An 18,514-nucleotide genomic window follows, 5' to 3' on the forward strand; every position below is an offset into this window, starting at 1 on the left:
TCCAAATCGCGTGATACATGCGATCATGAACTCTGATTTGATATTCTCTCATCAGTATTGTTATCCAAGTTAATCTGCATAGCGATTAGGACTGTTATAAGACTGTTTTATGTATCAATTACTCACCCTCCATCCATCCTAGCTGTCCTACTGGACTCATTGACTAAGTAATCACTCTACTTCAAGCTCCCACTGAGGCAAACACATCAAGACAGCCGGAAAACAACATGCACTTCGCATGTTAATCGCGGCGACTAGCGGGACCTGGAACTGGTTTTAGATCATCTAGCAGTCTCGCACTGTAGTTACGTTCTAGCGCCAGCTTTGCGAAAATTTATTTCGGCTTCAACCATTTTGCTTGCCGACTTTATAAGCATACCCTTAACTCTTTCGCATCGAAGTCGCCCCAAACGCCCGAGCATTTAGACATCGGCTGGACGCCCGAAACGTCTGAATAATTTCCTACCCAGTGCTTTCTCCCATCACGTTACTGCATTACTAATTGCTTTCAGGTGTTGTTAAATCACATGTCAATCATTCTTTTGAAGCTACTTTAGTAGCTTTCTTGTTTCCTTTGTTCCTTCCTTTTCTTTGTTTACTGTCAGTGTTTAGCTTTTGATGCCCGAAGTTGCAATCCCGTCCCAAGGGGGAACTTCCCGCAGTGTGGAAGCGTCGAAGAAAGAAGTTCTCGCTATACTTAAGTAAAGCTATTGTTAGCGCTGTAGTATTCAACTTGTCATGGGGGAAAGAAAAGCATTCCAGGAGAAATTCTTAGATACGGGCGTTTTCGATGTTTGGGGAATTGAGATTTTGCCCTCTCTCGATGCGAAAGAGTTAATTCCTTGAGCCAGCTAAAGTAGACTATTTTGTGTATAATCTCAGACTACATTACTTGAGTTTAGGCATTAAGTTTTACATTATTTTAAATACCCTCAATTGGTGGTGCTTCGTCTGTAGTACTAGCAGTGCCTTCTGTTAATTTCAAGAGTTCAATGGAAAGGTTATTTTAATCATCTTAAGATTTTGTCACCTTAATTCAGACAAGAGCGATAACTCGCTTGTCAGTTTTGTAGGGCCTAACGGACACTGACTTAAACTTCTAGACATAGCAGAACGCTACAATTCCATGAATGTAATCTTATTTTCTGGGTAACGTTATGGATGAAAATATTAGTGTAATTAAAAATATATTAAAATTTTCCTTTGCCTCTTTTTTCATATGCATTAAACAAAATAAATGTTAATTCGTTTGTTTTATGTAAAATATACCTTGATTGAAAGGTAATTTATTAACAGTATGACTATAGCATAAAGTTTTATAAAGACAAAAGTTATATATGTGTATATTATTTTGTTTACAGGTTTCTACAGAAAACAGTCTTTTTTCAAAAGTGTTTATTCTTACAAGCTGTGTTTTGGCTATTATATTTTTTCTTGCGACGCTGCTTTTACTTCTGTCTTTCAGGTAATATGATTTATCATATAATGGTATATTTATGTTTAAGATTAGAATTTGATTAGAATTTTCTTTCTAAAAGGCTGCTTATGAGTTAAAAAAAAAAAAAAACACCACGTAGCTATTTTTAAAATGTCTTGTAATTCACTCAAATAAAATATTTTTTCGTAATTGTAGACCAATACATATGTTTACGTTTCCGTTTACTTCCAGTAAAATCAAACAACAAGAATTATAAACGAAGGGGTAAAACGGAAATCATACCACTCCTTAAGTCATACCTTTCAAATATTAGGCATTATGTCACGCCATTTGCGCCTCTTCCGGAAAAATGAGTTACCCCCAGTCAACCATATCGTTTCACACATCGTGTTCGTCTCACTATAATATTTGTGAGAAAGATCACGAAGAGAATATGATTCGGTACCTAAAATTTAAAGGATGGGTACACGACTTATGTGCTGGAGTTGACATGAAAATGAAAAAATACCTTTGTGATCATTGTCATAATTAACTTTATAAATAAATTAATTGAGGAAAAGAAAGTTTTTATTATAATTGTTCAATTTTAAACGCAGTACGACTTAAGATGTAGTTGGTACGACTTAGAAAACAGATTGTCTAAAGTCGTATCAAGTTCGTGTTCTTAAATTTTATTAATTTTATCTTGGATTAGATTAGATTGTATGGAATTTTATTGTAATATTATCAACGGTGACACAAGATATTATTACGACACATAATTTTTGTTTTTTTCGCAAGTCCTATGATTTATACCTATTTTGTCTTAGGGGGTATGACTTACCATGTAATCACATATAAAATGCAAAATTTTCATTAATTTATTTCAGAAGTTTCGTTATATTCAAAAGTCTGTAATTATTTTTTAAACGATATAAATTTAGACTTGCGGCTCTCCGAATGTTCATAAAATCTATCATGTGGCTCCTATCATCTTGAAGTTTGGCCACCCCTGTTACATGCTGTCAATCATTATGATTATTATTTTCTGGGTATTTTTGATTCATACAACACTTCTTATTTTTGTATTTTAAGTTTTAGTTACTGAAGACTTAAAGTATTAATTCTTCTGTCAAAAGGCTATTTCATATTAATTATTGTTACGATAAGCGTTATTTTGGTTTCTGTTACTTGGTAACATTTTTAAAATTAATGTTCTATTATCGATTACTGTGTGTAATTGTTATAATACATGCTAAATGAATTCGATTAACTTAATAAATAAATAAATAAAATTCATTATTAAACCATCACTAATTCTGCAAGTTTATTTTCAAGCCAAATGATCCCATCCCATGTAATCCCATCCTTGCTAGGAAGGGAATCAACAATGTCTAGGGGCATTAATTGTTGTTGACTGATGCTCACTTGTCTGACCTATAGTCAGCATAAACCCATGAAATTCCTTGTGGCAAGGAGTGCGAGATTACGCTTGTCGTTGGCAACAGCTTTGAGCACCTCACAGATGACAGTGTGATTTAGCTCAGTTCCGCCCCTAATTATGATGAAGAACATTCCCGGGGAGGATGGTCCAAGGGTCTCCCATCCTTGTTCATTCCTGTTCCCCACTCCCGCATATTTAGAGTGCCCCCATTCCACATGGATACTATACATCTCGAACCCGGGCCCTTCGGCACGGCAGTCAGCGACCTAACCACTATACCGGTGGCTAGGGGCATTACTAATCCTTTTACTCCTAGCAGGGAATAATATATATATATATATATATATATATATATATTATACAACTTCTTTAATGTTGTGTTCGAATTTGCTTTCCTTTGACGTTTTGATGTCCGTAACATAGTGGTAAAGCATTCTGTCTAAATATTTCCAAGTACCTCCCGTTTGCATCAAGATATTTTTTTTCAGTGCCAGATTTATGAAATGGAGCGGGAGAGGGAACTTTCTTCTTATAACACAGGGCATTTTCCCTTTCTTTTCAAAATTAATTAATGACTTAGGAGTTCCTTAGAAAAGTGGATCCCCTGGTGATTGCTATTTACATGATTCTGTAACCCTGCCTCTGTTCTTTACAGGCAAAAAAATCAAGGCAATTTGTATTGTTTTGTTAATTTTGAAGTTTAAGTATGTATATCTAGTCCAACTACTGGGCAACTAAAGGCTTCTTAAGGTTTTTGACGATTATGTGGCAGCAGATTTACGCCACTGTTTATGCATAATTAATCATTTGTGATCTGAAGTTTTCCGTGAAACTTAAGCTTGTGCAACGGTTTTTATTTGTCATCTTATGCCCATAGAACTTACCTGTACGAAATACGTATTTGTGCAGTGATTATAATTCTCAGTAAATTAAGCCTAATGTAGTTTAGAACTGAAACTTGAGTTAAAAGTTCTTTAATATATGTGATTTCTTTTTATTTTATAGGGGTTTTCCAACAGATTATTCAACAATTCATAAGCACCTATGTTCTTGCTTAATCCTTGCTGAAATTGTGTTCCTCTGTGGAGCTGATCAAGTGGATACAGCATGTGCTATTCTAGCAGGAGCACTGCATTTTCTTCTCCAAGCTGTGTTTGTGTGGCTCTTTTTATCAGCATTTCAGTTATATCTCTTGCTAACAGAGCCAACTCACAGTAATCGCATATGTTGCTACTCACTTGTTGCGTATGGCATGCCAGCTCTTATAGTAGGTGTGTCTGCCGTAGTTGATCCCAAAAGTTATGGGACACCTAACTATTGTTTCATAAGATTTGATAACTACTATATCTTCAGTTTCGTAGGACCAGCTATTTCATGTATATTGGTGAGTTACAACTTTATTCTTTCTATTTTGCAATTAATTTTGTAGCTCTGTAATTAAAATTTTAATTCTAATTACAGGGTGCTCTAATGTTTCTGATGTTAACTATTTGTAAAACACATTCGTCCTCTGTTGCAAAGGATAAAGAACTAGCAAAAATAAATACTATCAGGTATGATTTTTTTATATTTTACACATAATTATTTTTAATCTTATAATAATATGCACAAATAGCTAATATTCAGCAGTTGACAAATTATATTTATAAATTTGCAGAATTCAGAATCGAGAAACCTGGTTCATAGTTTTGAGCAGTGGAAGTAGTTGGGCTTTTCTCCTTTGGTATATGAAACAAAGAATAGCAGTTCTATCATACTTATTTGCCACTCTGAATTGCTTACAAGGGCTAGCTGTTTTTATATTTTTTGGTCTAAACAATAGCGAGGTAATTTATCATCAAATTAGATTTTAATTTTCCTTTTCTTGTTATTTTTGTATTAAATTGATGATGACTTTTTCAGGTGCAACAAGCCTATCGTAAGTGGAAAATGAGATCCTGTGCTAAATCAAAAAATACAAGAAATCAGTTTCCATTGCAAACTACATGTAGTCCACACAGTATTGAAGCTCCATATCTGCAACCGTCTACCACAGTTTCATCACTGTCTACAGGTAACTAATCTAGTACTTGAGCATATTACACTAACTTTCTGGTTTCCCTACGTATACAGGTAATTTTTCTGCCAACTTGTTTTCGCGTTTTCTCTTCAGAATATACAATGTATATTATATATTCCGAACTCTTAATATCTAACGTTAAATTATCATTATCACATGCATACTTGTATTTCATAAAGTATACATAATCTAACTTTATTTACCTAAGTCTATCAAAGAGGAGAAGATTATGCAAAAGAAAACTATATTGATATGCTAAAATTATACATTAACTAATTCTATTTGTCTATTTGTCTTCCATATCTCCATTTTTTAATGAATGCTTTCACTTTATCTTTTTGAATCAATAAATGCATTTGTGGCCGTTGCATCGATTTATTCAAAACACTCAATTTTCCAAAAATTTCCACCATATAGGTAAGTTTAATAATAAAATTATCATATCTAAACGTATTTGCATCCTCATTATGATTTTCTTCGAGAAAAATTGCAATTTCTTCTTTGAGTTCAAGTACCCTTTGAATCACTTTTGCACGAGATAGCCAGCGCACTTCATAATAATACAAAAGTGAGGTGTTAGGAGCTTCCATATCTTCACACAGCTTTGCAAATAACCTAACTTTTAATGGACTGTTTTTTTGTGTAGTTTACAACTTTCGTTACTTTTGTAAAAACGTAGTTAAGTTCCTCACTCATATTTTTTGAATATGAGAGCTGCTTTGTGGAGCATGCAGTGCGTCCAGAGAACATCGGGTGTTTTCCTTTTAATTAGTGCTTGAAGGCCAGTTTTGTGTCCTGACATTGACTGTGCACCGTCTGTACAAAGCCCAATGCAATTATTCCACAATATGCCGTTCTCATCAAAAAAATTGTCAATTATATTAAAAATTTCACTGGATGCGGCTTTGCCAGGAATGGGTTTGCAAAATAATATATCTTCAATTATATTATTCTCTTCAACATATTGAACATATGCAATTAAATGTGCGTCTTTAGCTACACCGGTTGCTTCATCTTCTTGTAAGGCGAATTTTGAAGTGCGCATCTGAGAAACTAATTGATCACAAAGATCGTCAGATATATCATCGATTCTTCTGCCAACAGTGTTATCAGCAAGCGGTATTTGTCGCAGCTGTTTTACATATGATGCGCCAAACATTGTTTTGACCATATCAGTAGCTTTGATGGCAAAACTAATGTTTCTCCTATTGTGTGTGGTTTTTTACACTTCGCGATTCTGTTAGATACTAAGTACGATGCTAGTAACGCATTTGATGGAATATGAACTGTTTTTTTTGGACGTTTGCTTTTGTCTAGCATCCAGTTTTCTTTGAAAAAATTCTTGGGACTTGCCAACGTATTGAGAATGCATAGTTTCAATGTGGCGTTTTAATTTTCCGGGTCTCATACTATCAGCAGCCAAAACTTTCGAACAAAACAAACGCATTGGTTTTTCCACATTATCAGTAATAACACTTGTAAATCCGAACGATAAATGAGACGAATCGTATTTTCTTGTCTTGGGAGTTCTTCCTTCCTGATTCCTGCTACCTGTGCCAACATCAGATTTTTCATTATTTGAAGATTTTCTCTTATAACCAGTCAAGAACTTATCAATTTCTCTAAAAATATTAGGATAATTAATTTATTGTTCTTAAAAAAATAAACTTAATTAAATTACTATTGTGATTAGTGAATAATTAGGTACCTCAAAATTAAATAAGAAACACAATCTAACACTGCTGAGCTAAACTGAAGTCGATATTGTCTCAATTTTTAGAGAGTTACTGGTCGGCCAAGTAGCATAGTAGTTAATATGTACCTATATGTTACGTATTGTATTAGCTGCACGTGCACCAATCCTGGCTAATATTCGCGCCTCCCCTTAGATTAGTCCTTGCCTCCCAGTTTGGAAAACGCTGCAGTAAAGTAAAATACTTTTTCTAGTAACCCAATAATATTTAGTAATTATCTACTGTCTCGTTTATTTGAAGAATTTGGTGACACAATATTTCTGTTAATTGCAGAATTTACAGACTCTTCTAAATCTGGCGTATTGATATTTTTCTAATATTCATTCTTAGTAAGATTTTCAACTTTGTTTCTTTCACCAAAGTAATATTGTTTTCGACACGAAATCTCTTTTATTTGTTACTGTTGCAGGGTAGCATTACAGTTAAACAATGAAAATGTCTTTTCTTTATAACATGCAGTATTTCATGGAAATCACGGCAAAGGTTTTATTCTTATCTCCTCTTAAGACTCACATTCACCTTGCTTAGACGAGAAGCAAAATATCAATTTTGGACAGATCACTTTTATGTAAAATTATGTCTTGGTAAAAGAGTGACCCATATGAGTGTTTTTACCGAGCTACTGTTATGCGCTTAGTTTTCAACTACTGTTCCAAATGGAACCCAGTCACTCCAGATGTTTAGTTAGCAGAATCGAAGCAAGTTTTTTTTCTCTTGTAAACAAAAAATAGCTTTAAAACTTACAGCGACAATAAAAAACCACTGCATTTCACTTGTTAAGTGTTCTTCACTATTTCTGTTAGAGAAGCCATGTAGCTTCTGAAAAATAACGCTTCTTTACTGTTTCAAATGCTATGTTAAGTTTTTTTATCAGGGATTATGAGCGACAATTCACATGGGTATTCCAAAAATTTACGACATTGAAATATGTCCATAAAACGTCAAGAGGGAATATTTTATAATGAGATTTGGTAACTTAATGAGTTTGCACACGCATAGTCAGGACTCGGGCCAAAGGGTTGCAAACGATCTTAGATATTTTCTGCAGATGCTACTGAGACTACAAGCAAGGTTATGTGCCATAAATAAAATATATAAATTATGACGTTGTTCTGTATAGATTACAGCATACAACACCAAAAAAAATTATTGTTTTAAATTCGTTTTAATTCGTTAACTATCTTAAAAATCTGTGATATTTCAGTTATTTTTTTTTCTTTTTAAATATTTTTTTTTTTTCCTTTTCAAGAAAACAAATGTGATTAGAAATTCATAAGATATTTCTTAATTTTGCAATTGGAAAATATGAAATCTATTAAAAATTTGCTGAACTAATTCATTTAAAGGGCTTATCAGCTTTGGTATAATTAAATGTTACTCTAGAGTAGGGGGTTTCTCGCCCGAGGGCCACATATCTGTCAAAAAGTAGTGTAGTCAGAAAATTTACATGAAAAAGGGAGGTTTGTTTTGCAAGACTACAATTGATTCTAAGCGAAGAGAAGTGTTACACATTTGCATATACATTGGTTCCAAAAAGTCAAATGGAAATAGAATTAAAATCTTTTGCAACATTTTTAACTATGAAAAAAAGTACAAAGATGATTGTATAGAACGATGTTACAAAATGCATTTGCAATTAAAAAAAACTTAATATTAATGGCGGGAGATGGTAGTTACTTTAGTTTTAATGTGAAATTTGACATTGTTTTTGCTTGATTAAATACTCAATATCCGGTTTAATCTGCGTTGTTGTAATTCGTGAAGTTTCTTCCAAATATCTGTCAGCCGTGTTCTTGTTCTCAATTTAAGGATCTTCTTTTTACTAAAATGCTGTTCACATATGTAGGTACTGCCAAAGTTAGAAGACATGAAGAGTGCATGTTTACGAATTCCTGGATACTTGTCTTCGGTCACGTACTTCGAATAAAAATCAATTAATGTAGGATTTTCAGGAAACTTGCATTTTACTGCAGAGTCATACTGTAAATCTAAAAATTCTAATTGAAGTTCAGGTGGAACACTTCCAACGTCTACTGAAAACGGCGAGGAGAACATTTTCACGAAAATCGGAAAATCTGCTTTTGATTTCCTTTTTCAAATTTGAAATGCATTGTGCATAATTATTTGAATTCCATGTAGTAGATTTCTTCACACGCTCCATCAATTTTGGAAAAGGCGAGTGGAATTCTTATTTAGCAACTGACTTTCCCACAGGATTAATTCAAATTCAAATGTGGGGCCACTAAAATGCCTTCAGCGGGCCACTGGTTGAAGCCCCCTATTTTAGAACATGATTTGCGAGACCATTACAACTGTCCCTTGATATTCAGCACATTGTCAATATTAACACTAGCACTAATAACTGAACACTTGAGCTGAAACTTGCAGCAGAACTTTATTAACTATATGGAGAATTTGTTAATCCAGTGAATATTAAAATTATAATCCAGTCTGTTAGATATAACATTTAGGTGGAAAAAAGGGAAAACATCCACGTCTGCGAAAGAGCAGCAAAATGTAACTTTCTTTCTCAAATTAAACAAGAAACAAGAATTTTGAGTAATTGAATAAGGTAATATTTACTGTCAGATGTTAAATTGAACATCGTTGTTTGAACGGTCAGTTTTAACTACGGCAAAAGCAGAACGGAACATTTCAGAATCTGCATTTCAACTATAGAACATTGCAGAAGAGGAATTATAGTATGTAGATGCATGCAATCTTTTGAAACCGTGATCGTAAGGTTATTTATTATCTAGTAGGATAGTACAATCATGCTGCTACTTTAAAATGGATTTTGGAAATTGTCAGCACAAAAATATGAACTGCAATCTAATTCCAACTTTTGCCAAACCAAAATGCTAAACATTCAGTTGTGAAGGTGTTGCTCTTGACTTGTCCTGAGATACTCAGAAACCTTGCCTAGCAAGAAAGATAAAATTTGAAAACATATTGCTTTGAAACAAAGGAAATTAGTAATAAAAATTGAATGTAGGAAAATTGGGCGTTAGGTAATAAAATGTCATTTGATTCTACGTCATATAGAGTTTTAAAAAAATGCTTTAAAAGCTAAAAATAATTCAACAAAGAATTTTCCTTTTAAAAATTTTTATTATGAAAGAAAAGTAAGTACTCAATGATTTTTGTGACTCGAAAAAAGTATTTAGTTCTAGAAAATGACTAGCTAAATGAATGGTTCAAAGAAACCATGTTTTACAGTTTTAGTTTAATTGAATTAAAACTTTTTTATGTTATCTAAGGAAACCAAAAGAATCTGAAGCCTTTTGGGGTCACGGAATGTAACATTTGTATTACTCTTTGTGGAGGGTCTCTTATAAACTTCATCATTTGTTTCAGGGTGGAGTAGGAAATGTAAACGCGGAGACACGTTAAGTACGAAGAACACAGAGAACGAATAGTCATTTTAATTATGGATTGTTTACAAGAAACAATGTTTGATACTTATCAGAATCGTTCAAATGAACGACCGACAATTGCAATACATGCATCACAACGACGTCAGTTCTCATTTACGAGATGATTACTGACCCTTTTGGACATGGTAAAAGTGGTGCGACACCGGAGTACCTGGTTTAGAGAAAACCTACCTCCATCGAAGAATATATCCCAGTAAAATTATTCGTCAAATAAGAGGTGTTTCTTTTAAAGTTCAAGATGATGGAAAACATTAAAGTAAAATTATGTCAACATCACTAAGATCTCCTTCGTTGCTAGTGATACAAGACTGTGGGGCAGGTGAGATGAGTTCGAGCTGGGGAAAAACACTGCGTAGGGCATAAAAGGGGACTAATTAAAATGAAGTGCTAATCAGTATAGGGCAACATACAAAATACGCCATCAGCCGAGAACACAAAGTATAAGATACCAAATACTACATAAAAATAAGTTCGAAAATGAGGGCAAAATTAAATGTTAAGGAAAAGCTGTACATGTGAATTAATTTATGCTTTTACAAAGAATGGTGGCGTGGAAAATGTCCTAGAAAATGTTAAAAACAACAAAATAGCTTACGAATTGAAGTGGGTGCACTTCTTGTTTTATACATCCTTCCAGTGATTGTATTCATAATAGAAGATTTTCTTTATTTCTCTAATTAACTCAATGAAATTTGCAAATATAGCAGAGATGCTTCAGAATTATTTTGAGCGTGTTTTTTTAGTAGCTCTAGATTTGACTTGCGAGTTTTGTTTCTGGGATTTTCCTGTGTTGAGCACTTGCTGAGCATTTCTACATGAGGGAGAGTGCAGTTCTTGGATTTATCCACGTCCACATTTTACTTATGATCGATTGATGGAACTAATAATAAACCACTATATATGAGAAAGAATAACACGATGATGATTTCATATTTAAAGAATAAGCGAAAACTAAAATTTTACTGCTGTACCTTCGAACCAATGTAAATTTCGGAGTTCGTGAAATCAGATAACATGACTTTCAGAGCCAGAAGGCGTAGCTAAGGAGTAGTGAGAAATGAGCAACGCCATCGCCAGGAATCGAACCACGGACCTCTGGAATACGCGCCCAGCGTGCTGACCACTACACTACGAAGGCATGCTAAGAAGGCGGGAGAAATACCTTTTATACTCCCCCCTTTTAAAGGGCGACTGAGGTTTTTAAGCGAGCCAATCGCCAAATCCTGGCTGTGAAGAATCATCATCCACCACCCTTTTAGTTCAGGCGCCACTGTAGAGACATTAGGTATTTTGGAAGCAAGAGTAATGAAAAATGAGCGACGCCTTCGCCGGGAATTGAACCACGGACCTCTGGAATTACGCGCCCAGCATGCATTCCACTACACCACGAAGGCACGCTAAGAAGGCGGGAGAAGTACCTTACCGAAGGATCTAGGCTCATTCCTTGGCCTAGATTATACCTTACAAAATCTCTCTCTGCAATCTCTCTAAAAAAACGGCAAGAGGAATGCAATTTTTGTGAACAGTGCAGACACTCATTTAACTATCTCCAACAATTGACCTAAATCATGAAATTTCGATTTCACAAGATACATAACAAGACATGGTCCCTTCTCAAGGTTTTAATAAAAAAAAATGATTTACCAATACTGATCATTGCGTCTGCGAGGACACTAAATGATTATATAACAGAATGGTCCCTTAACGAAACACCACCATATTAAATTTCCAACTGCTAATACCATTTCTTTCAAAAGATTCCTTATTAAGCGAAGACATCTTCTTAAAATTTGTAAACTTATGAATCTGCTGGTGACAAGATGTAGCCTCGGCTACTGATGTGCAAACTAAATTATAATTAGGAACAGGAAAAATTACAAATAGTTAAAGTTACTGCTTTATTTTTAAGCTATCAAAATGAGCGGCTACTAGAATGACATCATTCGAAAAACAAAGTAATCATGAATAATTACTTGTTGCCATTTAGCATAAAAGAAATATAAATATTAACAAAATGTTGAAGTTAATTTTATGAACTAAATAAACACATGCAAAAATATAAAATACACTGCTCTCCAAAAGTTAAGGAACAGCATGTTTTTTGTGTCTAATTTGAGAATGGAGCAACATAGAAACAGGAAATTTACGAGACATGCTCATTAAACAGTTTTTTAATGAATGCAACATAGAATGTTTCTAAAGTTCAACACAGACATGAATTACAACAAAAAATGTGAAATGGGAAGCAACTACCAGACACTGAGTAATCCTTGTTCAAGTTCATCTACCGACCTTGGACAAGGACTTAAAGCACCAGTCTGTCTCCCAAGTTAGTCTCAAAGGTGCTCTATCGGATTCAGGTCTGGGGATTGAACTGTCCATTCCATCTGCTCTATACCGTGACCCTCAAGATATTTTTCAGCAACCTGAGCTCAGTGCAGTCGCGCATTGTCTTCCGTCAGAAGAAATCTAGGACCAATATTAGTGGCATATGGGCGGACATATTGATCAAGGATCTCGTCTTGATGTCTCACACCGGTCAAAGTTCCTCCCTGGAATACATGCAGGTCAGTATGATCACCAATAGAGACCCAGCCCAAACCATTGTTCCACCACCTGTGTAACTGTGTCTTTCCACAATGTGGGTTGTATCTGGTGCGTTGTTCCCTCCAGATCAGCTGACGACCTGAATCACTCTTCAGTGTGAAGTCTCCAGTGTCCTCTGTAAAGAGAACAGACGCCCATTGTTGACTGGTCCAGCGGACATGTTTTTTTTGCCCAACATAAACGGCCACTTCTGTGTCCTCGGGTCAAGGGAACACAAACAACTGGTCGTCTTGCATAAAGACCTGTATTGTACAGGCGTCTGCGCACTGTAGTAGCTGAGATTTTGTTCCTGTTGCCACTAAATTATCTGCCATGAGCTCAGGCACAGTAACGTTACTCCTCCTTCGGGCCGGAAGAGCTAAATAACGGTCTCCCACAGGTGTTGTAACTCTAAGTCTGCCTGGAACATGCCTTCTAGACAGAGAATCGTCGGATTCAAACTGATTCCATAGTCGGTGGACCACACTACGAGAGACATTGAGACGCCTACCAGTATCACCTTATGACATCCCCATTTCCACCCATCCAATCGCCCGCGACCTCAACGGATCGAGCAAACGTCTTCTCCTGGACACTGATAGACTGTCCTGGATATTGTCCACGAAACCGTAATAACAACCGTCAATATTCATGAACAAAAATTACAAGTTTTTCATTTTTTCTCCAGCTCCTATATAAATATTCATTTCTATAAAATAAAAGTGGTAGCCATTGTTTTTGCATATATTTTCTTAAGTTTGTTACTGCCATGCATATGAACTGTGAATTTAAATGTTACTGACAATTCTGTAATGGTGAACTTTGAAAAACTTGTTGTTCCTTAACTTGTGGAGGGCAGTGTACTTCGAATTAAAAATAATTATTACTCATATAATAACTGGGGCCACTACAAATCTACTTGCTGCACTGGGAAAAGATGCTTGCTATCTCACTTAAAAATATGAATATAGTAGTAACATTATATACATTAAAATTTCATTTTTTTATTTATAAGCTTACACACAATAAATTTATTTTATGAACATAAGGTGTAAAGGCTTAATTAAGACTTTATGATTATTTGTATGATCGATTTTATTGAACGCTTAATCGAACTTCATGAACCAGTATGCAAATGTTTTTCATTAAAAATTTTTATTCCTCTTTCTTGTAAATATGTTTCAAAATTTATACTTTAAAATTATACATATGAAAAATGTAATTATTTCGGTTATTATTATTTAAAATTAAAATAAATATAATTAATACTAAATTTGGATAATACCTGTTACCCATCGGTAAAGACCTACACTATCGCGTAGTAATATATTTCCGACCTTGCACTGTTATGTGATTTCGAGTCGTCTAGGTGAATTCTATTCCTGTTATAAGTTTATAACCCTGGAACTGAGATATCTTGTACATTTATGTTTTATACGAATATATATTCTCGAAGAACAATCTATTTAGATAAACATAATACAATCGAACCTTCGTTAACGATCACTCCATAGTAAAGGGTAGTTCTTGAATCCTTGGGGCCAGTGCATAAGTAAAGAACCAATGCATTTCCACTTAACGCACACTACCTGATAACGGACAAAATCGTTGGTCCCGCGAGCATTCGGGTTAACGAGAGGTTAAATTGTATTACATAGAATAAGCATATATAAAAGAACGCTACATGACAGTTTTGTAACTATGCATTTGCTGACTTTACTATACAGCTACAGTTATGTTTCATGGCAGTCTTATTCTAAGCTAAATGCAGATTTAAATATCATGTATGGTTAATCAAAAATGATATTACTGATAAAATGCCCTGATAACCACATTAGTTTGAAATGCACGTACGATTTACTATCCTATGTTCAGGCTAGTTTCCGAGAAGGATGCACAAGAAGCCGAATTTTTTGACAGAAGGGGGAAGAGTTGCAGTTAAAATTTTGTGTTAGCTTATAATTACCATTACTAAACTAGGCACTGTAGTTTTGTCTTCAAAGTTGTCCTTTGAGGTGAGTAACTCATCTCTGGATGAATTAACAGAAGAGACTAACGTGTTCATCTCTTCTTATTGAGTGTCGCATTAACTCTGCGCATCAAGAAGGTATATTTAAGTGAGCCCATGAAAAAAGAAAAGTGTATTATTATTAGTTTGAAAAATTCAAATTTTTGTTAACAGACAAAGTATTTTAAAGACATATTTTTTAATAATATATAACTGATTTCAGTGACCACACCAGAACTGGAGTTTCAGTTGGATACTTTTCATCACTCTGAACTTTGCCATACTACCAGGTTAGTATACGTTTCCTAAAATGTCATTTTTTTAATGTCTTTGAACGAGTAAAATTATAATTATTTATATTTCTAGGTCACCCATTTATGACAACAGAGAACAACTAGTGTCTTGATCCAAATCTCATTCCGCCTACATCGCTAGTCCAATTCATCTTCGAAGTGATTTTGTAAATATTGTGATTCATTTTCATATCGTAATTCCATGTCTACACAATTTTTTCTGTGATAATTGCTAAATAAACAAAATTTTATGTATATTTTCATGCTTATTTAATGCGCACTTTGTTAAATCATCATACACTGTTTTATTATTGAAAAACATATTTTAGGTTTCAGTTTCTGTTTCAATTTACTGCTCTGTTTCAATTGATTGAAGACTGTTTCAATTCATCAGCAATTTAATGGAGGCTTATCTATAAAATATTATATTTTCAAAATACTTCATTACTTATTAATTTAGTAACTAAAAGCTAATTAAGAAATAATAAAAACTGAACTAAATTAGTGAAATTGGTAAATTCTATAGAAAATAAAGAATATTTTTTAAAAACCTTTCAGTTTATTAAAAGAAATATGCTATAACAATTTCAAAAACAAATTAAATACCTTATATGGCATAAAATGGACAATGATCTAAGAACTGGCGATTTACAACCCAAATAGTTCATCCAAATGAACAACGACATTGTAGCATAGCATAAATTGAAAGATAGAAAAACTAGGTTTTTAGATGATTCTGACTGCAGCATCAAATCAACATTTTATAAGTATATAAAATTTTTTAACTAGTGCTGTCTATCAATTAACTGAACCTTTAGAATACGACAAAGCTAGCAATTTACATAAAATTTGTACATAACTTTCTGCAAATTATTTAGAATTAGATATTAAATTTCACTGACTCAAATAATTATAATCACTACATATAATGAAGGCTTTCCGAGTTTATTTCATAAATATTGTAGAGGTTATAACTTAATGTTACCTTGCATACTTATTAGTACATTTGACTGCTCGTAGCAGGCCACGTGTATCTCATGTTATGCGGCACTTCTCGACATTTTTATGGATAGTCACGTGTGTGCTCCTGTGTTTAGTTCATGCTTTCGGATCATACCGAGCATTTTATGTTTATCCTGTCAGGGACAGGAATATGCGACGTTCTCGCTCTTCACTTAAAAAAACATCAAAGTAAGGCAAATTTGCTCCATTTTCAAGTAAGATGGCATGTTTTTTAATGAAATTTATTTTACAGATAAGATAACTACTTGGCACTCTAGGAATAGAAATTACTGTCAATGAAACTTCATCATGAGATACTATTTCTCATGAGTTAAAAAGAAATTATTCAAAAGGAGAAATGTGTTGAATGGCTGCAGAAATGTTAAAAGTTGGTGAACCAAAATCTGGTGATATGAGAGAGCTTAATACAGAGAGCCTGTGAGAAAGCCTGTATTTCATCACACGGTCATAAACCGACTTTGGAATCATTGGCAAAGTGAATCAAACTGTCTCTAGAAGATAAGGAACTAGACGCCATGCCGTAAGATTGTTTCAGCCGAAGTTGATCGCTTTCTGAGACAAAGTTCAAGATGCTTTAGAATTTTATTAGTCTGAAAGTTGGCCTCGCGTATTTCTACTGGTAAAAACTTCCATCTTTCAATAAACTACTTTACTTGGGCTTCATTAGCGTGAGCTGTTTCCAAGATGGTCAGCATGTGTATCTCTTTACCACCATCCTAAGTCAGTATAACCCGGTCGAATGAATCCCATAAACACTGAAGGTGGAAACAAGATCAGTGGAATCAAGCACTTATTTTTCAAGTTTGTGTCAGTGGTTCAATTGCAGGTGTTCGATACCATGACGAAATGTTTCACCCTATTTTTGTCTATTTAATGCTGCAATGAGTGCTAGGGATGACAATTGACCGCAATCTTCCTTTTGGTTCAAATATACCTGGAGAATGAAAGAATTCAATATATGCAGTAGCCTCTAAGATTCACTATCCATAAATCCAATAACGCATGTACGAGATATGTTAGGAAGATAAATTGCAGGTTATAATGTCTCATCAAGTACCCACTAAAAACCTCAGCAGGCATTTATGCAAGGGCATTACTAACACAAATTTACAAATTTGGCTATCAAAATATTACAATAATAATTTATTTTATGATTAATTTATGATTTTTTTTCGTTTATTTCATTACATATTTTCTAACATGCGATTTAACCTATCCACAAAAATTTGCTTTTTAAAATTTCCCTCAAATCCATTAAATTGATTTCGTTCAAATAAGTCCTTTTTAAAATGTATCATATTTTATGTATCATTATTGATTATTAGTGTCAGTTTTCTATCTCACACTATCTCCAGTTCTTTTTTTCTTCGGAAAATGTTTAGTACTGTCAACGAGGATCAATTGGAAGGCAAGTCTGGTGCCAGCAGTCGCGGTAATTCTAGCTCCAATGGCGTAGATTAAAGTTGTTGCGGTTTAAAAGGATGTAGATGGATCTCAGTTCCAGACGGGTGGTTCACCTACCGGTGGTTACTGTCTGTTCTGAACAACCAATACCCATTCTGTGTCTCAGCCCCTAAAAATATGAAACACTAGTAATTTTAAGGTTAGCCTTGCTTCACACCAATGTACGCTGCTCAAGTGTCACATTTACATTGGTGTCATCTTGCTCAATGGAGCCATGAAAAATAGGATCATGTACTATTTGAGGCGAGTCCAGATATAGCCTGAACTGCAATTCTAAACGTGTTTTGATCTGAAAGGGGCGAGGAACATACAACCCGTCCTTTGTTTATGAAAGATCTGTTTTCATAGTTTAAGTGGAATCATAAAAAATGGCAGACCGAGCTGAATATCTTTGACGGAGACTCTGTAACCAGTCAGATATGTGGATGAGGTCTTGGAAGTCCATGTGAGATTGTTTAGGGGCGATGTTGGGTCATATTACTTTGCTAATGTATGACAGCGCTCGTGCAGAACAAGCATTTTTGGTGTTACTCTTTCAAAGGGAAGTTATCACTCAAATGGATTACCCAGCCTATTCAGCATGTGTGGGATGCCTTGACCGCCGCATTGTAGCACGCAGATGCTTCCTCGGACACTTGAGGATTTGGAAAGCGTAGTCAAAAGAAGTCGCGTGCACTTCCACAATCATTAGTTTGGTAAATTTTATGAAGCCAAAAGGTAACGTTTGCATTCCAGTCAGAGGTGACTGCACACCATATTAATGAAAAAATTGTTGCTAATTTGGGTGGATCATTCTTAAATTTCCATAAATGTGATTTTACAGTTTTCTTCTAATGCCATCAACAAATCTTAATTGCTTAGTCAAATTGCAATTGTAGAGAATTGCTTGTCCTCTAGTAGCAAAGTCACTGCGCTGGGGAGATGAGCATCGCAGTCGGCTTACTTTTTTGGAAATTATCCAGGAACTGTTGATACAACTACTGACAGCCTGTTGTCGGATAATATAAAAGTGAATATTTCGGAAATGGT

At 34.5% G+C, this 18,514-nt stretch overlaps 1 protein-coding gene across 1 annotated transcript in view; it reads left to right on the forward strand.

The window, feature by feature from the left end:
- LOC118205041 (latrophilin Cirl-like) overlaps nucleotides 1–15,255 on the forward strand; it is a 125,526-nt gene extending 110,271 nt beyond the window's left edge. Inside the window, exons 16-22 of the mRNA XM_035377324.2 lie at nucleotides 1,362–1,465; nucleotides 3,867–4,245; nucleotides 4,323–4,414; nucleotides 4,519–4,687; nucleotides 4,764–4,914; nucleotides 14,929–14,995; nucleotides 15,072–15,255. Coding sequence (XP_035233215.2) covers nucleotides 1,362–1,465; nucleotides 3,867–4,245; nucleotides 4,323–4,414; nucleotides 4,519–4,687; nucleotides 4,764–4,914; nucleotides 14,929–14,995; nucleotides 15,072–15,111 — 1,002 coding nt within the window. The 3' untranslated portion in view covers nucleotides 15,112–15,255. The remainder of the gene's footprint in view (nucleotides 1–1,361; nucleotides 1,466–3,866; nucleotides 4,246–4,322; nucleotides 4,415–4,518; nucleotides 4,688–4,763; nucleotides 4,915–14,928; nucleotides 14,996–15,071) is intronic.
- The last annotated feature ends 3,259 nt before the right edge of the window (nucleotides 15,256–18,514 follow it).

Source organism: Stegodyphus dumicola, chromosome X1 (genome assembly GCF_044657685.1).
Source record: "Stegodyphus dumicola isolate Sdum_Otavi_A_Nest chromosome X1, ASM4465768v1".
Lineage (NCBI taxonomy): Eukaryota > Metazoa > Arthropoda > Arachnida > Araneae > Eresidae > Stegodyphus > Stegodyphus dumicola.